The 27,860-nt window shown below is 36.6% G+C and overlaps 2 protein-coding genes, 1 long non-coding RNA gene and 1 pseudogene across 4 annotated transcripts; 3 read left to right on the top strand and 1 right to left on the bottom strand.

Annotated features, from left to right (window-relative positions):
* Nucleotides 1-3,964: 3,964 nt before the first annotated feature.
* LOC110865943 (putative disease resistance RPP13-like protein 1) lies at nucleotides 3,965-8,162 on the top strand. The gene has a single exon (XM_035981748.1). It carries the CDS (start codon nucleotides 4,011-4,013, stop codon nucleotides 6,447-6,449), a length of 2,439 nt encoding a protein of 812 aa, XP_035837641.1. The 5' UTR covers nucleotides 3,965-4,010; the 3' UTR covers nucleotides 6,450-8,162.
* On the top strand, nucleotides 6,458-7,885 carry LOC110902255. The gene has a single exon (XM_022148960.1). The coding sequence runs from the start codon at nucleotides 6,458-6,460 to the stop codon at nucleotides 7,883-7,885; it is 1,428 nt and encodes a 475-aa protein (XP_022004652.1).
* A 2,173-nt stretch (nucleotides 8,163-10,335) lies between the features above and the next one.
* Nucleotides 10,336-13,524, top strand: LOC110900197. 2 transcript variants are annotated; one of them, XR_004876596.1, is made up of 6 exons: nucleotides 10,336-10,466; nucleotides 11,186-11,368; nucleotides 11,455-11,582; nucleotides 11,994-12,291; nucleotides 12,465-12,601; nucleotides 12,756-13,524. It is a non-coding gene; the product is annotated as an uncharacterized LOC110900197 (long non-coding RNA). The 2 variants fall into 2 exon arrangements; XR_004876597.1 differs by having other exon boundaries at nucleotides 12,471-12,601.
* A 782-nt stretch (nucleotides 13,525-14,306) lies between these two features.
* On the bottom strand, nucleotides 14,307-15,135 carry LOC110902254 (annotated as a pseudogene).
* Between the last annotated feature and the right edge of the window lie 12,725 nt (nucleotides 15,136-27,860).

Below are 27,860 nucleotides of genomic sequence, written 5' to 3' on the forward strand. Positions count from 1 at the left end.
GGTCAGGGGTACTGTGCAATTACCCTTTTTTTTTACTCTGCGATTTTGATGGGTTAGTCACCGTTGATTTGTAAATCAGATTGGTAAGAGAAATCCGGACGCTAATTTACTTTTGTTGATTTTTAGTTTTATTTTAAAGCCAATCTTAAACTCTTATTTTTGTCATTTGGTGTGTGTACGATAACTTCATTTTTTTGCTTGGTTTGATTAGCTATTTTGCTTCAAGATTTGCGTACTAAATGATTTAGATTCTTTGCTAACTTCATAAATTTGTTGTCTTCTATCTGGGAGTCTAAAAGTTTACAATTTGTCCATGGCTTTATAGCCTAGTGGCATCTTGGGGGGTGGGATAAGGCGCTTTGGGACCAAGAGGTCCTGGGTTCGATTCCCACAAGGGGGGTTATCCCATATCTATTGGGTTTCCTCCTGAATTGGTGTATAGGCATTATGCCTAGTGGAGATGGATATGATCGGGTGGTTCCGCTGGTGGCACGATGATACTCCAGTGGTCCGTCAGTGATCAAGAGGTCCTGGGTCTGAGACGTTTTTTCTTTGTTCTTTGGATGACTTGGCGAAATGTTTGAGAAGGTTTGTATTTTGTTATGAATTTGAAAAAAATGGTATTGTGTTGTATGTTGTGTATACTATAGGCCTGAAAATATCTATTTATTTACACTTTAGCAACTGGATTTATTGCTATACAGCTTTTCAAGCCTATTGGTTGTATATAAAATCTTATTTGTGATTTTTTTGTTTAAGTTTTGATTTTTTTATATTTAAATTTCTGATGAAACATCCCACACATTTTGGTTGGTTTTAAACAACTAATGTTTTTGTTTAGAATACAACATTGTACCATTAATATACCCGTCCACCAGACGGTATAGAACTAGTATGTATATGCTGTCAAATTCCTGTTTACTCATCATTGATTTTGTAACAAACTCTGATTTGGCTTCTAAGGATTCATGAATTCTCTTATAATATTTTATCTTGAACGAATTGTGTTGCTTTGTATGAGAGATGCACCTGTCAGTTTCAAAATAAGTATTTACTGGTTTATAACGAATTAGGAAGGTGAATTGAGTTGATTTAGGGCATGTTTGGGATTGCTTATTGAAACTCCTTATTGACTTATTAACTTTTATACGTCAAAAAGGTATTTGGCAAAATGACTTTTGCCCCTCCTTATGACTTTTTGAAGGTGTTAAAAAGAAGTTTTTAATAAGTTAGGGGAATGTGACTTTTGCAAACTCCTTGTAACTTTTTGCAAAAGTCAATAAGGAGGTTTGAAAAGGAATCCCAGACACCCCCTTAGTTATATGTAACTGATAACATCTTAAGAGGTTAAGTTTTTTAGCACATGAAATTTGAAAAAGCTTGGGATCGTTAATGGCGGTGGTCAATTTGACCAAGAAAATGAAGTAAAAATCAAAATTTCAATTTTATAACAGTTGGAAGATTTACAATCAAGAAATTCAGGATTTTTAGAAGTCAAAAATAAAAGTCAAACTTCTTCTTAATAAAGTCAACTGCAGAATTAAAACATGATGAACAAGAAATTCAGTTATGTAGTTATGTTAGTTAGTAAGATAACGGTTAAATAACTGTCGTATTGTAAGGGTATAAATACCCACTGATGTCTTCATTTGTATGTGTGAAATTAGAAGTTTATATTGTATATTTTCTTTGTCTCTTTTTCACCAAACGAGTCCCTGCACATATTTTGTGCATACTCAAACTCACACTTGTTCGTGAATGTTAATCGATCCCCGATCCAATAATAACCGGTGGGGCCAATTGTCGGGCTGTGATTTTGTTACCGTTTTCTTTGTTGATCTGGACACAGTCTTGGTTTCTCTTTTGCCGGGCTGTTATAGCAAATGAAAATGTACCGAACGGTATTCAGTTGGCATGATGTTCTTTTTAATGAATGCTTGATTTTTGTGACCATACACTTTGACTTACTAATGTTATCTCTAGGAGATCACATAGTTTAAAGTAACAAGGGTAAATAGCAGCTTTAAAAGCAGTGGTGACAATTTAAGTTTGAGTTGTCAGTTGTCATACATAGGTTGATTTGTTTGACCCGTTTCATTAATGATAAGTTGACATGTATAACCTGTTTTTTTAAACAAGCCATGTAGACCGCTTTAGATAAATGACTTACTTGAGGCCAAAAGTTGTTCTATATATAAAGAAACCATAATGCAGATTTACATTGTAATCCTCGATCCTTATTTTAAATGCACAATATCTCTTGACCTTTACAATATTGCAAGCCTAGTCCTTGAAGTTATCAACAGGTTTGCCTAAAGAAACAAATAACCACCACACATTAAATCAAAGCTGCAACTGAAATTAAATTAATACTTTTTAACAAATCGTAAAACGCTAAGCACGTATATTCTGAAGTTTATAGTCTAGTCCATTTTCTTCTGCTCAGCTATATACTTGGTTAAGTAGAGTAGTCTGAGACATGACATTCAGAATTATGTAGATAGGTGGATGAGTCAGGTAATGGGTCAAACTCGCCAGGCCGGGTTGACTCACTATTGAATTTTCAAATGGAGCTGTGTGATTTTGTGCCTTTTAGAAATCATATAAAAATGTGTGTTATCATATTCCCACGTGTAAGGATCTTAAGGAAAAAAATACGAAAAGGATCCTATTTAAAACACGCTAGGCACGTATATTCTGAAGTTTATAGTCTTGTGCATTTTCTTCTGTTCAGCTATATACTTGGTTAATTAGAGTAGTCTGAGACACGACATTCATAATTAGGTAGATGGGTGGATGAGTCGGGTAATGGGTCAGACTTGCTAGGCTGGGTTGACTCGCATCATTTAAAGCAATTATCTATCCCTTTTAAAAGTTTAATATAATTTTTTTTAAATAGAATAATTTAGGAGGTTGGATGCATTGTGTAGTCTTTGTTAATTTTAATTTTCATGTTCTTCATCATTTAAAGCAATTATGTCAATAAATCTGCCGGTTTAGAGATTTATTTTAGACAATTGAACCTTTTTAAATTGTTTTGTTTTAGGAACAAAAAATAATATTTGTGCCAAAAAAATAAAATCTCTTATTCACGTAATAGAACTTGAAGTATTATTTTTGCATCTTGCTGACCAAATCCGCCCACTTTATGAATACTTTTGATCCAATTTGATAAATTGGCCTGATGAACTTTTCATTTCGAGAGCAATTTGTGAACCAAATCAAAGGAGTATGCTACATCTACACGTGATGTGAAGGTCTATCAACATTCAAAGTTTTGTAGGCAATTTCATAAAACAATTATTGCTAAAGCTTAGTCACCTAAGCAAAAGCTGCTCCTTGAAGAATGTTTCCTAGCCATTCTTTTGATCTATGATTCTTGCTATAGATGACACTTAACTTTTACAAATTCAGAGTTGGGTCCTCAAAGACTAACAATATGAATTGACTAGAATAGCCCAAAAATTACTGTGATATAGAAGAGTTTTAGGCGGTCAACCAATACTATAGTCAAGTTCAAGGCTTCAAGCATATCTCAAGTCTCAAATATTAAATTGCGAGTTTATATTTATTGGTTTGAATGTGCTCTTTTTTTGTAGGTTTTATCATACTATAAAGACTATTTGTATAGTTTACTCTTTTTTATATTCTTTTTGTTTACAAAACAGTAATCTGCTTTCTAACAGCAACACAAGCAATAAAAATGAAGCATCTCAAAATATAATTAATAAATCATAACAAAAATGTTCAGGCTCATTAAATATTGGGAGCTACTCCTTGTACAATATATTAAAAAAAAAAAAAAAAAAACTGTTGACCAAGACAATTGGCTCAAATGTTGATATAACGTATCCTTCTTTCTATCCACTCATTTCTTATCTCCACTCAGACCACTCCTATCTTATCTCCACTCATGATCTCTCATTTACATTCATCGCAAATACAGATTACACTACACACCAACTACTCTCATTCCAATTTCCAGCTTACCTCTTCACTGTCTGTTAACAATGGCTGAAGCCGCTGCTGCTGCCCTCGTCAATGTCATTTTTGAGAAGCTAGCCGATGAAGCCTTCAAGAAATATGCTCGTTCCCAGAATATCCACTCAGAGCTCAAGCAATTGGGGAGCACGTTGTCCCAGATCCAAGCTCTGCTTAATGATGCCTCTCACAAGGAAATAACTGATGAATCTGTCAGACTATGGCTCAATAGTCTCCAACATCTGGCTTACGATATCGATGACGTGCTCGATGATGTGGCTACTGAAGCTATGCATCGTGAGCTGACCCCAGAATCAGAAGCAAGCACCAGTGTGGTAAGAAAGCTCATCCCAACTTGCTGCACAAACTTCTCACTAACTCATAGGTTGTCTCCCAAGTTAGATAGTATTACCACCCGGTTGCAACAATTATATAAGGCAAAAGCTGGGCTAGGTTTGATTGTGAAAGATGAAAAGCCAAAAAATAACAACAGAGGAAACGAAACCTCCTTGCTAGAATCTGATGTCATTGGACGAGAAAATGAGAAAGAAAAATTGCTCAACAAGCTGTTGCAGGATGAGCCATCTAAGGAAAACTTCAGCGTCTTACCCATAGTCGGTATGGGTGGGGTTGGTAAGACCACTCTAGCTAGACTGTTGTATAATGATACAAAAGTGAAGGGTCGGTTTGAACTCCACGCATGGGTTTGTGTCTCTGATGATTTTGATATCTCTAAGATAACCAAAACCATCTTTCAAGCTGTGTCCGACGAAAACAAGGAATTTGCTGATCTAAATCAACTTCAAGTGGCTCTTAAAGAGAAACTTAAGGAAAAACGGTTTCTACTAGTACTAGATGATGTGTGGCATGAAAACTTTAACGATTGGGAAACCCTAGTGCTCCCATTTCATTCAGGGGCTCGTGGAAGTAAGGTAATCATGACATCTCGCAAGGAGCAATTGCTTAAGATGCTAGGTTTTGATAATCTAGACCATCTTGAGACTTTGTCATCTGAAGATGCTTTGTCTCTATTTGCTTTACATGCATTGGGCGTAGACAACTTTGATTCACACCCAACACTCAGACCAAAGGGTAAGCGTATTGTGGAAAAGTGTGGTCGGTTGCCATTGGCTTTAAAGGCAATTGGTAGGCTATTGAGAACTCATACAGATGAAGAAAAATGGGATGAGGTGTTGAATAGTAAGATATGGGATTCAAAAAGTGTTGGTGATCTTTCTGCAGATTGGAAGGCGATTTTTCCTGCCCTTATGTTAAGCTACCATGAACTTTCTTCAAATTTGAAGCGGTTGTTTGCATATTGCTCCTTGTTTCCTAAGGACTTTTTGTTTGACAAAAAAGAGTTAGTCCTGTTGTGGCTGGCCGAAGGGTTTTTGTACAAATCAAATGCAGCCAACTCACCAGAACGCCTTGGTTATGAATATTTTGAAGAGTTGTTGTCAAGGTCATTTTTTCAACAATCACCAAATGAGGAACAGTTATTTGTGATGCATGACCTGATGAATGATTTGGCCACATTTGTTGCCGGAGAGTTCTTTTCAAGGGATGACAATCGGATGGCGACGGAAGATTTAGCAAAGTACCGCCACATGTCATTTATTCGTGATGAATATGTAGCTTACCACAAGTTTGAGGCCTTCAAGAGAGCTAAAGGTTTGAGAACATTGTTACCGGTATATGTTGGGGTGGATCAATGGTGGGACCACTTCTACTTATCCAGCAAGATTTTGGTTGACTTACTTCCAGAGTTACCGTTATTAAGGGTTCTTAGTTTGAGTCGTTTTAGTATAAGTGAGGTACCGAATTCCATTGGTAGTTTGAAGCACCTGAGGTATCTTAATCTATCTAAAACTCATATCAAAGAGTTGCCGGACAATGTTGGTAATCTTTATAATTTAGAAACATTGATAGTTTTTGGATGTAATAGTTTGACCAAGTTGCCTAAAAGCTTTTCAAAGCTAAAAAAGTTGAGGCATTTTGACATCAGAGATACTCCATGGCTGGAAAAGTTGCCCTTGGGGATTGGTGAGTTGAAAAGCCAACAAACTCTCACTAAAATTATCATTGAAGAACACAGTGGCTTTGCACTAACCGAGCTTAAGGGATTAAAGGATCTGCACGGGGAAATTTCCATCAAGGGGTTGAACAAAGTGCAAAGCTCAATGCATGCACGAGAGGCGAAGTTATCTTTAAAAGGGATTAATAAGTTAGAGTTGAACTGGGATGATGTTTCAGGAAGGGAAACACTTGAGAAGGAGATTCTCAATGAGTTAAAGCCCCATAGTGATAAGTTGAAAATGCTTGAGGTTAAGTATTATAAGGGAATAGAGTTTCCAAATTGGGTTGGGGATTCGTCTTTTCATCAATTGGTTCATGTGTCGCTACGGGTTGTAGAAAATGTACATCTCTACCGCTGCTTGGGCGGCTACCTTCACTTAAGAAGTTGTTGATTCAAGGAATGGATGATGTTAAAGTCATCAGTTTGGAGTTAAGTAGGAGTACTGATGTTACCTTCCCTTCACTTGAAATTCTAAGGTTTGAAGATATGTCTAGTTGGGAGGTTTGGTCAACCAATAGCGAAGTAATGTTTCCACGCCTTCGAGAGCTTCAAATAATCAAATGTCCCAATTTGAGTGATGTCTCACTTGAAGCATTACCTTCGCTAAGAGTTTTGGAGATAGAGGGATGTGGTGAAAGTGTGCTGAGAAGTCTGGTTCAAGCAGCTTCATCAACCACTAAATTGGAAATTAGATCGATTTTAGGGCTTACGGATGAGGTATGGAGAGGTGTCATCGTGAATCTTGGGGCGGTTGAAGAGCTATGCATACAAAATTGTGATGAGATAAGATACCTGTGGGAATCAGATGCAGAGGCAGGTAAAGTTCTTGTAAATTTAAAGGAATTGCAGGATTTTAGATGTAAAAATTTGGTGAGTTTAGGAGAGAAAGAGGAGGATGAGGATAACACTGGGAGCGACCTCTTATCATCTCTTAAGAAGTTGGATATAAAGTTCTGTGAAAGTATGGAGCGTGTGTGTTGTCCAAATAGCATTGAGAGTTTAGATATCTTTAGGTGTAGTTCAGTTAGAGATGTCTCCTTCCCAAGAGCAACAACAACAGGTGGAGGAGGGCAGAATCTCAAGTCACTTAGTATATGGCGTTGTGGAAATCTAAAATCAATAAATCAATTGAGTAACTCCACTCCCCTCACCTCTTTGACAATAAGAGAATGTAAAAACATGGAGTTATCTTCTGATCTTCATCAGCTATCAAATCTCACAGAACTGGAAATAGAACGTTGTAAAAGCATAGGGTCATTTTCTGACCTTGAGCTATCAAACCTCACCAGGTTGGAAATAGCAGTTTGTGAAAGCATAGAGTCATTTCCTAACCTCCATCTGCCAAATCTCACAGAACTGAAGATTTTAAGTTGCAAAAACATGAAGGCATTTGGTGACCTGCAGCTACCAAATCTAAGCTGGTGGATGATATGGGATTGTGAAAATCTGGAGTCATTTCCTGACCTTCAGCTATCAAAACTCACCATGTTAAAATATATGACTATCTCCAGTTGTCCAATGATTGATGCTTCCTTTCCTCGTGGGCTTTGGCCTCCCAATTTGGTTAGGCTTACAACAGGGGGGTTGAAAAAGCCCATCTCAGAATGGGGCTATCAGAATTTCCCACCTTCCCTTGTTTACCTATCTTTACATGATGAACCTGATGTGAGGAATTTCAGTCAATTGTCCCTCCTTTTCCCTTCTTCTCTTACATCTCTATACATATCTGGATTTGATAATCTGGAATCAGTTTCAACGGGACTCCAACACCTCACATCCCTTCAACATCTCAGGATTAGCTATTGCCCTGTTAGATATATTTATTAAACTTAGTTATGTTAACTATGTACTTATTCGGATTTTCTAAGTAGGATATTAATGTATTATAAGTACTCAAACTATTAGATGATAGGTGCGTGCATTGGCTATGATAAGCGGGTAAAAGAATTCGAATAACTGCCGGAGGCAGTTACCCGCCAAGAACAACCGCCAAAACACTGCATATATATATTGTATTACCGGCAATATGTCCGGCTATCAAGACATTCATACTATCGTTTGAATTGTCCATTAATATCATCTTATATCATTCATCCTTTTCAAATAATGCCTATCCAATTTGGTTCAATCATGCATGAGCATTTCAATTCAGTCACTAATTCCGCTGCACAAACATCTTCTGATCCCCAACATAGTGGTATCAGAGCAGAACCGGGGAAGAAGACGATTGAAATCAAATCATCATCCACTGTGTTGCCTTGTCAACACTGCACGGATGAAATGAAGAATAAGAACAAGCGATTTCAACGTGAGAAAACATGTTTCTACTGCCATCAACCAGGGCATCAAATCTACGCGTGTAACAAGAAGGAAACTGACGAAGCGACTCAGTTGATCCGGCAAGCGGTGAACATGGGAATACAGAATCGAGGGAGAGATAGTAGTGATCATCAAGAGATGATTGTAGTCGGTACCGAAGGAGGGCTATGGAGCGATATTTGGTACGTTAGTTCTGTTATTAAACACCATATGGCTGGAAATTTAAACGTATTCAAACGTATTAAACATATTATCGGGGTTGATACACAACCCGGGGAAAACAATTTCTTGTTTACACGTGGGGTTGGATCGGTTGAAATCAAAACTGGAAACGAAACTATGAGAATTCAAAGTGTTTTCTATTCTCCGGAATTAGACCGAAATGTTTTGAGCATGGATCAATTAACAATGCAAGGTTTTACTGTTAACAAAAATGGTGATACTTGTAAAATTTATCCTATGTTCTCTATTCCGGTTGATAATTCCGTGAACGATGCGAGTGGGTTGACAAAGGAAGAAGAAATGGGGTTAAAAGAAAAACAGGGTATTATAGAAGAAAGTATGTATGATAATGAATTCAAAGAAAGGTATTTGAATTCGTATTTTGAAGAACTGGATCTATCGGCACAAGAACTCGACTGGAATGTGATGATCGTTAAAGAGATGGAATTCCATGAATTTGCTGACTGTAAATCCTTTCTGGACTTGCTTGATGATCGAGAATTTGTGTTTAAATACAACCACATGTTGGAGATGAAATTTGAGGAAATGGTCAAATGGTTCCTGTATGATTTTATGGGATTAACCACAAGACCGCTTCCACCATTTACTCCAAACAAGAAGAGAATAAACCTGTTAGGTTTATACATACTAGTGGCAAGCGACGGTGGATACAAGGAAGTCACTACGGAAAATTTGTGGCCTGCAATTGCAAAAGATCTAGGATTTGATTACGAAGATGGAGACTACATGAGGGTCATTTATGCCATGTATCTCGACATCCTAGAATACTATTATAAATACAAAACGATACAAGGGAATGTGCAGGAGAAGAAGGTAGTGCATGAAGAAGGAGGGTCATCCACGGCTTTTCACAGAGAAGCAAGAAGTGCAGATAACGATTACTCACAATCTGCAGGTTCAGGACAAGTTGCTCTCTTCGCTGGAGTTGATGATGCTGATTGGAATCAAGGAAAGAAAAGGAAGCGATTTAACTTCAACTATGCTAGATGGGCAGTCGAAGAAGCAAACCGGAGCGTGTTGGAGAAAACTGTTAAACATAACCAAGTTTAAGGGGGGTTATGTTAGATATATTTATTAAACTTAGTTATGTTAACTATGTACTTATTCGGATTTTCTAAGTAGGATATTAATGTATTATAAGTACTCAAACTATTAGATGATAGGTGCGTGCATTGGCTATGATAAGCGGGTAAAAGAATTCGAATAACTGCCGGAGGCAGTTACCCGCCAAGAACAACCGCCAAAACACTGCATATATATATTGTATTACCGGCAATATGTCCGGCTATCAAGACATTCATACTATCGTTTGAATTGTCCATTAATATCATCTTATATCATTCATCCTTTTCAAATAATGCCTATCCAATTTGGTTCAATCATGCATGAGCATTTCAATTCAGTCACTAATTCCGCTGCACAAACATCTTCTGATCCCCAACATGCCCAAAGGTGAACGATCTACCAGAGACGCTGTTACCTTCCCTTTTGAGTTTGAGAATCTCTAGATGCCCAAAATTGAAAGAAAGGTGTTCAGGAAGAGGCTCCCACTACTGGCCACTCATCTCTCATATCCCCTGGATCGACATAACAGACTAATTGAAAGAAAGGTAGTTGTTAATTAAATAGCAATTGTTTGTTACGTGGAAATTATTGCTAGTCGTTTGTTTTAAATTAAATAACCCTTACCTTCTTCTTGTTTCTCTGTAGTCACCAAGAAGAGATTCCCTGCCGCGAATACCCAATCACTGGGGGAAACCGACATCGTACCACCATCTTCATATCCTATCGGATTTCTAAACTCATGACAGCCGACGGACATCCCCTGCATCTACATGGACGGCAGGTACTTTTGCGTGTTTTTTTTTTGTTGGAACAAGTCATAATGCACAAGAATGTTGATAATTTTTATATGGAATAATAGGATTTGTTGCTCAAAACCTAAAATTGAATTTTAATAATGAAATTAATTTATATGTTGAAATCAGTTTTCATGAGTTTGGAACTCATTTCACAATGTGTACTAATTTTGACTTTGGTGACTTAATTAAACTTGCCAATGAATTATTATTATTATTATTATTATTATTATTATTATTATTATTATTATTATTATTATTATTATTATTATTATTATTATTGTTATTGTTTTGTTTGTTGATCTTGCTTTTGTAGGTTGATAGGGTGCGATTTTAAGCTGTTAATCAGTTGATTTGTGTCATTGTACGGTTAATTTTGTTTTTTGGTTGCTAGTTTATCCGATGGATGTGAGTTGACTTTAGTTAGGGTTTTGGTGTGGTTTGTGGAATTATTGAAGTGTTATAGTAATAGATAATGAAATTTGATTGAAGTTACTTCGAGTCTCCTTACAAAGTTGAATCTGATTCACAAGTTGAAGATACAAATTAGGGTTTAGATCTGCATTTGGTTTGATTAATTTAGGCATTTTGTTTACCGCGTAGTTATGATAAAGAAAACATAGCTAATTTCATTAATTGTATTAATACTTGATATGAAGTTTGTGAAGAACTGAATAACTTATATATTACAACTAAACTTTTGCAGGTTCATATCCTAAAGGATCTTCTGGGTGATGGAACATTCACAGTTGACCAGGTCAAATTCAAGAACAGAGAAAAGTCTCAAGGTGTGAATTTTCAGGGAAAGTATCTTGAGTAAAGTGCAGTAAAACTCGCGCATATAATTACTGAATCAGCTAATAACAGACAAAGTGTCGATGACATAAGTGTAAGTTCCTTTTAAGTCAACAGCATTTGACTACCCCATAATATAACAAACTGGTTTTGATTATTAGTATTCATGATATAACACAGGATTTATTCATGAAAATCAGTTGGATTCAATATTCAAGTGAAGGTCTTAAGAAATTGTCAAATATCGGACCAGAGGCTAAGTTAAAGGAAAGGTTCAAAGTGCTTGATGATGGACAAGATCATTTCTGGTAAGCTTGTACTTTTGTCCCATAAAAATTATGGGTTCGGGTTGGATAACGAGTCAAGATCATTTCCTAAAAATCATGGGCCCTGGATATGCCCTACCCTCCATAGTGGATCTGCCCGTTTGACTCGTTATCTATGAGTTAAATTTTTCAGTCCAACCCACCAGACATAACCACATCAACCATTAAATGTACAGTTTGACTCTTGAGGACAAACAAATTAAAATTGACTTCAAAATTGATTACTATGATGTTTTGAGAATAGTTTTTATAGCTGGTACAGAAATGCAACAGGATCCACATCATCTTCAATGGAAAAAGTTGTTTCTGTAACATTCTTGAATTTGAAAAGCAATGGGTTTGGCCAATAATATCAAAGTGTATTGTTTGACCCTTGAAGTTTTTTAATTGCAGTTGAAGAAAGAAGATATTCTGCAAATCAACAACACACATCCAAAATACTTCATAATTGGTGGAAAGGAGGCTGGCTACATCTATTGCCATAATTTGCTTCATTTACATGCTCTGCAAACATCCTGAGATTCAAGATAAGGTTCAATAAGAAATCGAAGAAGCAACAAACATGAGAAACAAATTAAGTCACAGGTGTTAAAGATTTTGAAAACAGTGCGAGTGAAGAAAGCCTAGAAATGATAAGTAGCTTCATGTAACTTGGAACAAAACTCTCGCGACTCTATCCTGCATCTCAGTGGTATGCAACTCTAATATTCAGCAATTTCTCATTCTTTAACTTAATTAAAACTTTGACTAATCAACATGGTTACTAGTAGTTGTTGGAGTCGTCCAAAATGGATCGGATTGGATCAATCCAAAGGACTTTTTGTCTAAATTTATATAAAAATATTAATTATTATTATTATTAAGTGATAGGGATGCGGAGCTAATCCATGATCTAGCAGACTGCAGACTCGTATTTGGTGCAACTAGACAATTTGAAGTTATACGAGGATAAGTAATTGACAAATGTCTCAACAAGCCACACGCGTGGACAAATGCTATAGGTGAGTTTTCCCAACTCTCAGGGACCCAATTTCGTCATCTAGAGCTCCGATTTTGAAGTCAATGTTTTCCCCAATTAAGTATTTTTAATTAATTTCGCTTGGTTGTAAAAACGGCTGGATTTTTTTAACTTGATATTTATTCGTTGTTTTTTAGGCTGTCAATTTCAAGGCATCTTGGTGGTGGGATAAGACTTTGGGACCAATAGGTCTTGGGTTCGATTCCCACAAAGGGGGTTTTCCCATATTTATTGGGTTTCCTCCTGAATTGGTGTATAGGCATTATGCCTAGTGGAGATGGATATGATCGGGTGGTTCCGCTGGTGGCACGATGATACTCCAGTGGTCCGTCAGTGATCCAAATTTGCCGTTCAAAAAAAAAAAATTCAAGGAACTTATAATTGATGAAGAATTAATGGAGATTACCTCTGATGGTAAGTTACCACTAATGAGGATTATGGAACTAGCCTATGATGTCAATTGTCAAGTTACCATCTGGATGAAGATCAAGGGAACTTACCACTAAAGAAAGTTACCTCTAGTGAAGATTGATGAAGTCTCGCTAATGAAGAAGAGATGCCACGTGTTAACCTATCATTTGACGAAGACAATCTGTTGAGAGGATGTTATACATAATTCTCACTTGTCAATTTCGTACGTCTCGACAAGAATATAGATACACGAGTTTGCATTGATATTATTATCACTTGGCCCCATAGTTTAATGCGTCAAGCAGTTGAGTGTGAAGTCGGTGCATGAACTTATGTGTGCAAATTCAGAGAAAATTTGCATGTCACCCTCTTCATAGCTAGAGCATTAGCTAGAAAACCATATGTAAATTCAATTTTAATTTATAACTAGTTTTACATGATGTATTCAAACAATCAATTTTGATTAATACCTTGTGCTTATAGCAATTGTTCTTCTACTCTTGTTTATTGTTTTGCATATTGTGAATCAGTTGACGATGAAACAGTGATACCTGACACATTGATTTACTAATATCCCGCTGCAAACTAACTCACAATGAATGTAGGGTATTAGCTAAGTTCTAGCTTGATTGCGATGCACACAAATTTAATCTCCCAACAACATTGTATCCTAGAAAGATCTAATTCTCTTGGTAGTAACTCGGAAGGTATTCATGCAGTTGCAATATCTTATAAATAATGGATAAATAAAGTAGACATGACCTGTAAAGTTTACACGACTATTGCCCTAGGTTGTTAATAGATTTATGTAACAACTGATGATTGCGATTTAGATGGCAAGAATGCACAGCTACTATTACGACACGATTGTTTGATAACCTTATACTAGCAACTTCAGTTGACAAATTACAATAAAAAGAAAGATTAGTAAAGAGGTAACAAAACAAAGGAAATCATAAAGTCATGCTGAATGTAAAAATGTATCATGAGATCACAAAAACCAAACTCATATCAAGAAATTAATAATAAAAAGAAAAGGAAAAAACACATACACACAGCAAGTCAACCTTCAATCAAGAAACTAAACAAGAAACATCACAACACTTAAACTAATGTGTTCTATATTTTTGAATACCAAAAAATGATACAAATCCAACCAAATAAAATTTGGTCTATTAGCCATGAATCCTACAGTAATACTGAGACACTAAATTACATTCGCGCGAGTTAACAAGAACACACAGTTCTCAAAAGAAGACCCCGATGGACCACAGAAACTTGTTCATCGTGTGAGATCCCTCTTTCCTCCTTACTTGATGCAACATCATATACCAATAGTTGGAAATAAGATAATTTGTTTTCGGAAAGTGCAGGAGTAACAAATCAATCATGCGAATATATCAAAAGAAACAAGAATTCAAGAACAAGCTTACAACTTTTTGCATCAATGTATTGTATTGCGCCTCAGTGATCACTCTTCTTTCCTGAACCATAATACTTCTCGTACCATCTAACAAACTTCTTCAACGCCAAACTCCCTTTATGCCAAACTAATAATCGCATGAGTAAACGTGACATCACCAATTCTAGGCAACTTCATCACGCGTCTTATCGCTTTCACTTTCAACAACTTCTCCAAAATACTAACAAGCTCCGAAACAGGCACAGGCGAAGTATTCCCTAAATCAAAAATCCTAAACTCAGCCACCCCTTTTTTTCTTCCCACCACTTCCTGTACTCTTTTCAACAGTCTGTAAAGCACCTAAACAACCCTTTACAACATCATCACGCGCAACTGTCCCATGATTACTAGACTCAAAAATGGGAATCGATTGTCGTTTCAAGATATCTTTAGTAAAGAAAAATAAGCCATATCGGGTCTACCCCATGGTCCATAAACCGTAAAGAACGTCAAACCCGTCAAAGACAACCCAAAAATATGATTATACGTATGAGCGATTTCTTCACCCGCTTTCTTCGTTGCAGCGTATAGGATCAGTTCGATCTTTTTCCGAAATCTTCTGTATTCAACCCATAAACAGAACTAGAAGATACCCAAACAATTGCAGGCTGTGGATTTGCATTTTTGCATACTTCAAGAACAATAATAAAACCTGCAATATTACTATGAGTATAAGATTTTGGGTTTCTTCATTGCATATCTAACACCAGCTTGAGCAGCTAAATAAATAACATGAGTAAAATGAACTACCTCAAAGAGTTTGTTCAGCAAACCGGTGTCCTTTATGTCCCCTTCCACAATGAAAATCCCACTTTTTTTCCACACATGTTGACGAGCCCTTTTGAGGGTAGGATTGTAATAACTGTTAAAATTGTCTAACCCTAAAACGTAGTCACCACGGCATCTCAAGGCGGCGCTGATGTGGATTCCGACGAAACCGGCTGCTACGGTGACCAAAACAGAGTACCCTGTTTTCAATCCGATGTTGACTGATGACTTGACCGTTACTCCCATTGGTATCCCTATACACACACACAACTCTCAGTTTAACCTAATTGAACAGAGAGTGAGTGGTCATGTAAAAGATAGCAGTATTAGAAAGGTAACCTAGGACACAAAAATAATTAAGGTGTTGTATATTAATAAAACAAATAGTAAAAAGTAATCTAATTTAATAAAATGAAATTATGGATATAAAAGAACCTATAGGGTTTGTATGAATAACAGCTAATAACTAACTGATGTAGAAAATAAAAAATTAGAACATACCTACTTTTTAAACTACTTTCAAAGTGAGCATTATGTCACGGGCCAAATATTTGAAGGTCGCAATGCTGTGGGCTGTGCTTGAACTTTATCGGGGGACGGAGTCAGTGTCAATGAAGAGGTGTACGTGCCTAGTCGTGCAAACGACGAACGCACCACTGGTCGAGAGCTGGCGCCGCTCTCCTGATGAGTCCAAGGCAAGACGAAACCAGTGACCCACACAAAGAAGCGGGATGGATTGGCTTGTCCCCGGGGACTTGGGGACGCCACACGGGGGTCGAAAACTAACCCCATGACAATTAGCAGCCTAAAAGATCCAAATGAATCCCAAAGATATAGTCAAATTAACAGATTAAGTGACCATTTCCAATAGCAATCTGCATAGTACATATGATGCAACATACAAATCTATACACAGCCATCAAACTAAACTTCCACTTTATGAACAAATAACATAACTAGTTAATAAAAGCTCATAAACTTTCCTGAAAAAGAAACGGGTTAGTGGGTCACTCTTTCAAGTGTATGCGAAATTTATACATAAATAAATATGAGTCTAGGTATCCATATAACCTGTTATTTACAAACTTCTTTGTCTTTGAATCAATTAAATGGAAAACCTCGACTTTTAGGTTCAAGAACCCTAATTTAGTACTCATCCCCAATTTAGACATGAAAAAGATCTACTGGATACTACGACATGAATGTCGATCTAGTTTACAAAAGAAGCTCAGGAATACACATGATCAATTTTCTGATTTTATTAAAAATCTACACTACATACACACTGAAGTCGATTGAACCAATAGCATGAAAGCAGTAAAACAAGTTGAAAAAAAGTCAAAGTCAGTATAAGAGTTTTTATGCTCCCTCAGTTCAGCAAGGATGTATTGTCTATCAAAATGATGCATAAATTATAAACTAAAAAAATATTAACTTATAAAAGCTTGGACAGAGTGAAATGGCAAGCATGCATGTTCTCCAAAGCCCACAACTGAAAATTTTTCTGAATTAGACTTGTTAAACAAACAAAAAGTGGCTATACACCAGTGGAGGCCAGAAACGGGTTGGTTAAAACAGGTCAAAGGGATAATGTTTTGACCAAGATATATTCTAATTTATTCAGATATACATGTAAGCCTATTTGTTATCGAGTAATTGCTAATTTCTTTATATGGGTTCTCAAATAAGAAGCCAGCTTAACCAACTTTTTTAGTGTTATGGTTAAAAAAAAGTGGATTTGTTTCTTACTTCCAATTCCAGATTATCTAAGGACTAACTAAAAATCAACAGTTAACAAATTATGCCCTATCTTCTAAAGTTCTTTCTAATGCGGTAGTGTCAATCACATGAAAGTGTACTCTTAAAAGAGGGTAAACATATCTACGGAAGATGCAGTGTTATTGGAGTAAAAGGTGAAAAAGGACAACTGATTCTTTCCATGAATATCAGTTGGAATGCAAATGGTCCAAAGGCATTCGACTGGATTGAGCCAGAATGAAACTAAAATCAAATATACTGGTGTACACTCATTTCACAAAACCTTAGTTATTCCCAACATATTGAAACCAATGGTGTTACTTTCTTTCGTCTCTTCATTCATTTTACCAAGTGTTCAATTACATCTATGATTTAGATATGAATAGAACAAAATACCCAAAGCCATCATCAGATGTTCTAAACAAATTACCAACCTGAGATCCGCTCCAAAACGCCACATAGTTACACACTGAAAACAAAGTCATTTAAAAAATTGTAACAAAAAGAGGCGTCTTTCATTGAGTCATTAAACCAAACACCTGGTGTGCATGCAAACTAAATAGCTAAAATCCCTTCCAAAACAAGCAAAAACAAAACCAACAAACATACAAGAGTGCAACATACATTCACAATTTCACATCTGCGTAAAAACCCTCTATTTCATAAATCAACCGCAAAAAAAAACACGAACAAGAAAACACTAGTCACAAATAGCAGAAATTTACAATAAAAAACAAACCCACAAAGGGGGCAACGATTGAAATCAAAACAGCAACTAAAACGGAGGCATAAATTACTTTTTGGGAGCGTGATTATGGGGAAAAGTGGTGGTTCGAACGCACGCACCTGATGTGAAGAACAATTGCAACCGGCCCACTGTGATTGTTTTTCAAAATATGTACTGCATTTGGGCTGCTGGTTTGAGCTCAACAACAACTATCTATCGGGTAAAGTTCTTATACAAATAATCTTAACATACTAAACATACAAATTGAAGGAAAACTCAAAAAGACAAGATGGCATTTTTGTAATTATCAATAACTATCAAAGTTACCCTACAAATATACCTAAAAAAAACTAACCACTCCCCCACCCCCAAAAAAAACCTAAACCCCCCACCCCCCAAAAACCTAAAAAAAACCTACCCCCCCCCACCCCCAAAAACCTAAAAAAACCTAACCCCCCCCACCCCCCACCCCCCAAAACCTAAAAAAAACCTAACCCCCCCCCCCCACCCCACCCAAGCTAAAATGCTAAAATCTAAACCCCCCAAAAGACCTAAAAAAATAAAAAAAAACACACAAATTATTTTATTTTATTTTTTTAACATTTTTTATTAAAAAATCGCTACTTTTAGTAGCAGCCAAAAAAAAAAAAAATTTTTTTTCTTTTTTTTTTTTTTTTTTGCTAACGAAATGTAGCGATTTTTTAATAAAAAATGTTTAAAAAAATTTGTGTTTTTTTAGGTATTTTTGGTTGTAACTTTGATAGTTGGTGGTAATTACAAAAATGCCACCTTGTCTTTTTGGGTTTTCCTTCAATTTGTATGTTTAGTATGTTAAGATTATTTGTATTTGATCTTTTGCCACTATCTATCATAGGCAAATGGCCAGTTAATTTCCCGTTTTCAGCCCATGTAGGCCCAAATTGTATCAGGTATAGGAGGAGTATATACACGTTGATTATTGCTACAAGTAGGGCTGTAGACGAGCCGAGCCGAGGTCGATCCAGCTCGAGCTCAAATTTCAAATCGAGCTAAGATTTAAGCCTCGAACTCGACTCGATTAAAATTCGAGTTGGGTCGGCTCGATCTAGCTCGAACTAACAATGAACCACAAAATTTACTACTTAAAAAACCCAAAAAATGAATCTCTTCATAGACTTAGGGCCATAATTGCAATTTAACTAGATGGCTAAATATGCAAGTATAAATAGTTAACTCACTTTGTACATTGTCTTTACCTTCTTTTATAGGGGAGACACTCCCTTGATTTTTGTCTTCTAAGCGATGTGGGACAAAAAATGAAGGATGTAAACCTTATCGAGCCGGCTCACGAGCTCACGAGCCGAGCCAGGCCAAGCTCGAGCTCGGCTCGTTTACAAACCGAGCCGAGCCGAGCTGGCTCATTTACAACCGAGCCAATTTCGAGCCGAGCTTTTTTCTAACTTTTTTCGAGCGAGTTTCGAGCGAGCTGCGAGCCGCGAGTTTTGAGCGAGCTGCGAGCTGTGAGCCGCGAGTTTTTTGTACACCATAGCTACAAGTTAACTAACAATGGACTTTTATATAGGATGTTTAAATAAAATTACAAAATTAACGATTTAAGCACTTTGATATATTAAGAATATTTTATATATTAATTAGTGTCATAAATGGAGATTTTAATACCATCATTACTCTCACTTATATTGAACCAAAGGTTGAGCCTATTTGAAATCATCATTTAATAGAGCAACGCTAGTAACCTTACCTTACCTGCCTATGTATATATCATTGTTAACTTATTGAGTCATCTCATGACGTCCAACCGGTCACCAATTTGAGAATATGTTGTCAAAACATGTAGTCAAACTTTCAGTTATCATATCTCACATTGTTAAAACATCAGTAAATCACACATTGTTCAAGCATTGCTGCTTTGTTTCCTAGTGGGTGTTGGCCTTTCTAATTGGTTACCTTTGTAATATGTATCAAGGGGGTGGTATAACTATACTATTGTGTCCGTTTACACTAAATTAAATAATGGTCAAGTTTTCTAGTCATACAAACTTCATATTAGTTTATTTTTCATTCAAGCTCAATAAACAATTTCTTTCATTAGACCATGGGTGTGACACAACAATAAAACGATTTCTTTCTGTGTTTTGTAGCATCTCCGTGTTAGTTTCTTGTTAACTATGGTTGGCCTCTTTGGTTCATTTTAATAAAAGTTGTCGTTCAAAAAAAAAAAAAACACACGATTTCTTTAACCATTGACAACTTGACATTAATTATAATATAATTCATGAAATTTTATAAAAAAAAGTACAAACCAATTCATTGTTATGTAGCTAGCTGACAGCTATATATACCTACACTTTACCTACTCCCAAACAAAAGAATTGTTAATTTATGCTGACCAAGAGGACATACATATATGCATAACAACTAGGAACGAGAGAGAGGCAACCTGAATTAAAGACCCTATAGTATTAATGGATTTGCATCTATTGCTTTAACTTTTTTAACCTAGAAAAAAAAATTGTTAAAGTGATTATCAGTGGATTTGGCATTAAGAAAAAAAAATTGTTCACATGGTTAATGATGTGGATGATCATTGACGATTGACCACGGACCAATTGGTTGACTATGTGGAATGCCACATTAATGAATAATTTGAATGTCACGTGCACAACAACAACCATACCTAGTAAATCCCACAAATAGCAAAGCTACTTATAGGGTCTGTGGAGGGTGGGATGTAGACAGACCTTGCCTCTATCCATAGGGATAGAGAGGCTGCTTCTAGAGAGACCCTCGACTCGAAAACCAATGGCAAACCAATACACCAAGTCAAAGAATATAGAAAGAATGTAGAAATAAGAAGTCGCCCATGCCAAGAAAGTGAACAGAGTGGCACAATATATTGTAAATCATGTAAAATTGTATACAACATCATTTGTGCATAAACATAAGAAGTCAATCATTGGAAAAGTCACTTAAAGAATAAGAAAAACCTACGACCCTGAAATACACCTAAGAGCTTACTGCCATATCCTCTAGAGGTCCTTAACCCTAATCCTACGCCTCCACGAAGTCCTATCTTGGACCATGTCCTCAGAAAGATGCAACTCTAGTAAATCATGCCTGATCTGCTCATCCCATGTCAGTTTTGGTCACGTGCACAAAATGACTAAATAACATGCTAAAACAAGCTTCTAATCTTAGCAATCCTGTAGAATGTTTTTCTGGATTGCATCCGTAGGAAATGCGGGGTTTTTTATGTTACAGCGTGCCAGTTTTTAGAAAATTCAATTGCAAAATCTCATCTTTTTTTGTTACAGCGTGCCAGTTTTTAGAAAATTCAATTGCAAAATCTCATATTTGTTTTGTTCTTTTGCAAATTGTTATAATAAATCACTATTATTACCACAACTTCTTAATTATATGCTCATTAACATCGGTTTTTTCAATCCAAAAAAAAAAATTAAAATCAAGATAGAGAAAACAACATATTATAATCTTATAAAACTTATTATTATGTTTGTTAGTTATTGTGGTCATGTAAATGTCACATTATTCTATCACTTGAAACTAGGGCTGTGCAACGGTTCTGGACCGAACCGAACCGGAACCATTTAATTCTAAACATAAGAACCGGAACCGAACCGTATTCTAACGGTTCCGGTTCAGTTCGGAACCGGGTTAAACGATTCTAGCATAAACGGTTCTTGCCGGAACCGGTTGTCAATTAAATCCTAAAACTAATAACAAAATAAAAACAACTAAAACAATAAACCGTTTAAAACATATAACTAAGAGTTAAACATCCACAATTCAAATTAATCAGAATAAAAGTAGCAACAATAAAATGTTTTAAACCGAAAGTATACAATTTAGAAAACCAAAAGTTAACTAAAAAATTTTTAGTTAACCATCACAAAAACTAATTCATTCAAACATTTTGTCAAAACTATTTTAATATTCTTTAATACTCGATGCATTTTTTTAAATATAATATTTTAAATTTAAATGAATTAATAGGGTTTTTAAATATATTATTTAAGTTTAAACCCAAACGGGTTCTAGTGCCGTCGGTTATAACCGGAACTGAACCGGGAACCATTTTCTCCCAAACTAAAGAACCAGGACCCGAAATACAACAATACGGTTCAGATCTAGCGGTTCCGGTTCGGTTCTCCGGTTCTGACGGCCGTAAATTGCTCATCCCTACTTGAAACTAAGCATTCAGGATTTGGATGAAAAAAAAAATAAAGCCATTCATTATGAAAATTTTAACTACAATCATAAACAGATTTTATGACATTTGTTTTTCTCCTTTTTATGTCAAATCATAAACACTAGTACGAAATGAAGATACGGGATCAAGAAATATGCCTCCACAATAAGAAGTTTATTTTTTTCAAAGAAAACATAGCAACCACCATATTCAAAGGGATCTGCAAATGTTGTTTAACGCGGAACCATGTAACAACCAGTATTGTTAATTGAAAATCGACAACTCTCTGGATATTAGAACCATATGACAACCACTATTGTCCAACAATTGGCAACCACTATTTAAAATACAAAGATCCGGACCACAAGTGGAAATGTTTTTAAAGTCAAGATCTATCCTCTAAGCAATGGCAGATATTATTTCTATAATGGTTGGTGTCAGTTGGTAGACAGTTTGAAAATACCTTCAGAATCATGGTTGATATTTCATTATGAAGAAGCATTAGAAAGTTTTAGAATATTGTATTTTTATCAAGACATTGCTCTTGCTCCTTGTGAAGAGTTTTACTACAAACCATCTGGTAACGAAGATTATGTGGTATGTAACTTCGAATATTATTCATCATTTAATTTTTTTGGAGATACAGTTTTTTAATTGTCGTTTTTTATCTGTTTACTTAATTTTCTGATATATTTTAACTAATGTACTATATAATATGTTTTATTCTAATTGTAGAGTATTAATCGTTCTTTTGTTCATCACAAGATGTTAAACACTATTCCTTCATATCCGGTTCTTATTAAAGGATCTGAAAACCAGAACTGGTCTGTAGGGGTGGAAGATATCAACAATGAACTTTACATAATTACCAGATGGAAGGAGATAAAGAATGAGTTGTCATTAACTGCTGATCATCTCATTGTCTTTGAGATGATAGATCTTCAGACTTTTCATATCACGGTTTTCAATTGTGCTACCTGTGATTTAGTGCTTCCACCGGAGGTTTGTGCTGTTGTTAAAGAAAAGGTGATAGAAGAGATTGTCTTGAGTTCAGATACTAAAGCTGTACAGGACATCGATAATGTCAATGAAGGTGGTATGTCTGTTGTGAATGAAGATAATGAGATCGTACCTATTTCTTTCCGTGTGGAAGGTCATTTTGTAAGTTTGTGATGATGAATTTACTAATATATAATACTTTAGTCAGATTTTAACGATGTGTTAATTCTTTGTTTATTGAATTATTCGTTGTTTGTTACAGCGCCTTTTTAAAAAACAGGCTGAAGATCTTGGACTGAATTGTAAGATGGGTTTGAAGATTGTGGACGTGGCAGGTGATGTTTGGAATATTCAAGCTGCTATAGGTTCATCTCGAGGTTAATCAAGATATTATCTGCAAGGAATAAGAAAGTTTGTGAGAGATAAAGGCATGGCTCCAGGTCAAGCATTTACACTTAACTTTGTGAAAGGTAAAAAGCTTTTTATGTTCGGATCAATGTTCATGGGTTGAAGAAGGCAAATGTAGAAGGATACATTGAACCAAGTTTTTGGGTTGTAGTTCTTTGCTTTTCGAAACTCATAGTAGACTTGTTTATTTAGTTTTGAAGTTGTGATTCTAAAATTATATATGTACATGTAAATTATTAGGTCCATGTCTAACGGAAACAATGCGGAGATGTAAGCTAAAGACAGTATACTCCGTTTGACTCTGTAGGTCCGGCTAGGGGAGGATAGTCGCCTAATCCTTGCGTACAAACACACCCGGTTGTGCGGAATCCAACCGGAGATGCAGACCGAGTTAGAACACGACAAGAACACGAGAAGGAGACCGAGACTCAAAGATTAACACCAATGTATTAATACTTGAAACGGTTACAAATCAATGTTTACAAAATAATCCTTTGCAAACTCTCACTAGAACACTCGGGTATATGTTCTGCCTTGTGCATCCCTTCTCACTTTAAAACAACTGATTTCAGCAAATATATATATGCTTCATTTGTGCGATTGGTTCACTTGTGCGATTGGTTCACTTGTGCGATTGGTTATGAGGTTCGGCCCAATGGTCAAGGTTTCGGCTCATGTTCATTTGGTGTTGCATGCAAGGTAGTTGATTGGCCCAAATAACAGTTCATGTAATCTTTACGTAAATTCCATGCCAACAATTGCAAAATGCATTTGGTCAAAGTATATGACATCATCATGACATCATCATGATGATGTCATGATGATGTAGCAGCGGGAACCGGCTCGCGGCACTCCGTGCTTTGCGTGTCGAACTCTGGGACGCACGACGGAGGAATGTCGTGACGTTGGGCTTGAGCCGAACCGACCCGAGTCGAACCGAACCGAGTCGTGTCCACATAATATGTATCAACAAACTCCCCCTTGGACGCTACTCGTGAGGTTCAACTTCCATATCTTCCATGTCGGAGGATCTTCAAAGTCTTCACGTATAGAAAGTAGAGAGTGTATCAACCAACTCCCCGTTTCATGTGGAGAGTGTGTTGACAAACTCCCCCTTAACATAAGCTCCCCCTTGAGTTATGCTCGTGATTGACTTGATCATTAATGCTTGAGATCCTTGTGGTGTTGATGACAGTCAGCGACAACTCGATCATCTTCATCACTTGAGTGCCTTCACGTCGTGTCTTCATTCCGAAGCTTGTCATCGACCATGTTCTCCTTGCCTTTAGAATCTGCACATGCAAGAAATCTAAACGCGTAATGAGAACAACTGCTTGGAATATAGTTAGTATAAACAAATGACACACGTATGACCATGTTTCAATCAAACACCGTCCGACAGTTTGAAAGTTTAGTAGATTTATCAATTTTAGTGTCCAACTTTCAAAACTTGCAAATTTCGACCGTTTATGAAGATTTAGTCAATTCGGTTTTCGTTCAGGTTTCAGGTAACGAAGGCTCGAGATCCAACATCGTACGATCGAAAATAAGATAGACATAAAATCTCTTTGGCTTTTATAAAGTTTATATTAAAACACACCTAAAATCTTTTTGGTATTTTTGAATATTTCAAATGTAAAGACTGAAAGCAGTAAATAAATATTTACAGACATTCTTTTTGCGAGTTTCGAGGGTAAGAGAATCATATCAGTGTACGGTCATGCCAAAACGCTCTTGTTGTTCAGTTAGTTAACATTTAGATAAGCATCCTATAACAATTATCGGTATTGTTGTCCACATAAGCTCAACTTATCAGATGTAATCATGTTTAGGGGATACGTTAAGGTATGATTAATACTTACCGACCAGTGTTCATCCACATCACGACACATTCCCGTATCAAGGTATGCACGAGGGTTCATCTTACCGGTGAGTATACCGATTATCATCTGTTTGACCGTATATGATGTGAGATTCTCACTTATTTTGAATGAAAACAAGCTCTATGTGATAGAATCACTTATTGATGAGGAACTTGATTTTCATATGCATGAGGGCACAGGAGCAAGTCCGTGAACAGGTCAGTACTTTCGTACAGCAGAGAGACGAACTTGACTCTCGGATAAATGTGATATTTTATCACTTATTTGTTTGGACATGTGATTGTTGATCACCTATTGAGGTCGTATGCAATATGTACACGTATGTATGGTATCATGGAAGATCTAGACTTGCGTTCCCGTTATTTTTCGGTAAAAGAAACAACCATGATACCCAGATGATAAGCAGCATAAAGACCGAATATCTCAGAACCTCGGCAATCTCTCAAACGAAATTTCGGTACTAAGACCATATGCCAATGAATGGTTCCCACCTGGTCTTCAGTCGATTTAAGATTTATATCACCCTGCACACTTTAAAATGATTGTGAGCCTACTGATACATCTTATATAGAGCTGCTTATCGATTTTCATTTAAGGTTTAAAGAGGTTTGGATAGACCACTGATGTACTATCACTTTCTCTTTTGCTCGCCAGGAAACTCATTTTTGTTTTTCTATTGTTTTTGTGTTTTTGAAATTTTTTGATGTTTTTGGATTTTCAAATTTTGGATTTACTCCCCCTAAAATCAACAAACTAAGATAAATTTAAAAGTCACAAAGATATTTACAAAAATGATTTTCCGATGTTGGTTTTACTCTTGCTTGACCTTAATGTCGTTTACCAATAATAAAAAGTCAAATCTTGATTTGTCAAATGCTTTGGTAAAAAGGTCGGCACGTTGGTCATCGATGTGGACCTTAACAACATCGATTAGCCTTTTCTCAAAGCAATCACGTATGAAGTGATATTTGATTTCGATGTGTTTGGTCTTTGAGTGCTGCACAGGATTTCTAGTGATCTGTAATGCAGCAGAATTATCAACGTAAATAGGAGTAGTTAGGAATTCAAAACCGTAGTCGCATAATTGTTGTTGAATCCAAAGAACTTGGGAGCAGCAATTTGAGGCAGCAATGTATTCAGCATCGCATGTTGATGTAGCGACACAAGTCTGCTTCTTGCACTGCCATGTGACTAGGCGATTTTCCAAAAACTGACATCCAGCCGTTGTGGATTTGCCGTCGATTTTGCATCCGCCAAAATCGGAATCACTGAAAGCTATCAAGTCAAAGTTATTATCCCTAGGGTACCATAGACCGGTGTCAGGGCAACCCTTCAAATAACGAAAGATCCTTTTTACAGCTGCAAGATATGAGGCCTTCGGGTTAACTTGATATCTGGCAAGCAGGCACGTTGGGTACATTATATTTGGTCTTGATGCTGTGAGATACATAAGAGATCCGATCATTGCGCGGTAGTATGAGGGGCTAACAGCTTCACCCTTCAAGTCTGGAGTAATTCCGTGATTTTGCGGCAATAGGGTACCGATGGGCGTTGCATCAGACATCTGGAACCGGCTCAAGATGTCACCAACATATTTAGTCTGATGGATGAATATCCCAGACTCAGTTTGTTGCACTTGTAGGCCCAAGAAGAAAGTCATTTCCCCCATAGCACTCATCTCGAATTTATCCTGCATAATGCGCTCGAAATTCCTACACAAAACATCATTAGTAGAACCAAAAATAATATCATCAACATATACCTGTACCAGAAGAAGATCTCCATCTTGTTCTTTGATGAAAAGAGTACAGTCGATAAGCCCTCTCCGAAAACCATTCTCCAGCAGATAGTTAGATAAGGTTGCGTACCAAGCTCGCGGTGCTTGATGAAGACCATAAAGAGCTTTGTTGAGCAACCAAACCCGATCGGGATGGATAGGATCTTCAAAACCTGGAGGCTGTTCGACGTACACCTCTTCTTCAACCACACCATGTAAGAATGCACTTTTGACGTCCATCTGGTAAACCTTGAATCCTTTGAAAGATGCGTAGGCTAGAAAGATTCGAATGGCTTCAAGACGTGCAACTGGTGCATACACTTCATTGTAGTCGATCCCTTCAATCTGACGAAAACCTTGAGCGACTAATCTTGCTTTGTTTCGGATAACAACTCCACGGTCATCCTTTTTGCATTTGAACACCCAACGGGTACCAATCTTCTTGTAACCAGCAGGTTTCTCTACGAGCTTCCAGACACCTAGCTTCTGGAATTGTTGCAGTTCTTCCTGCATTGCTTCCACCCAAGAGTTATCTTTCATAGCTTCTTTCCAAGTTCTTGGTTCTTCCTATGAGACATAACACGCGAAAGACCAATCATTTTGTTGCCTGGATTCTCGAATCGCTGCATACAAGCCTGCATTGTTGTTGTTCCGCAACATGTTTCTCGTTTGAATGCCACTTTGCACATTTCCGATGATGTTTTGTTGAGGATGGGTATTATGAATACTTGTTTCAGGATTATCTCGAACTGGAATATTTATACCCAGATTGTTGAAATTGAGATCAACAACTAAATCAATGCCCGGAATTGACGAGGAGGATGATGCAGTAGCTTCAG

This window comes from Helianthus annuus, chromosome 13, assembly GCF_002127325.2.
Source record: "Helianthus annuus cultivar XRQ/B chromosome 13, HanXRQr2.0-SUNRISE, whole genome shotgun sequence".
Lineage (NCBI taxonomy): Eukaryota > Viridiplantae > Streptophyta > Magnoliopsida > Asterales > Asteraceae > Helianthus > Helianthus annuus.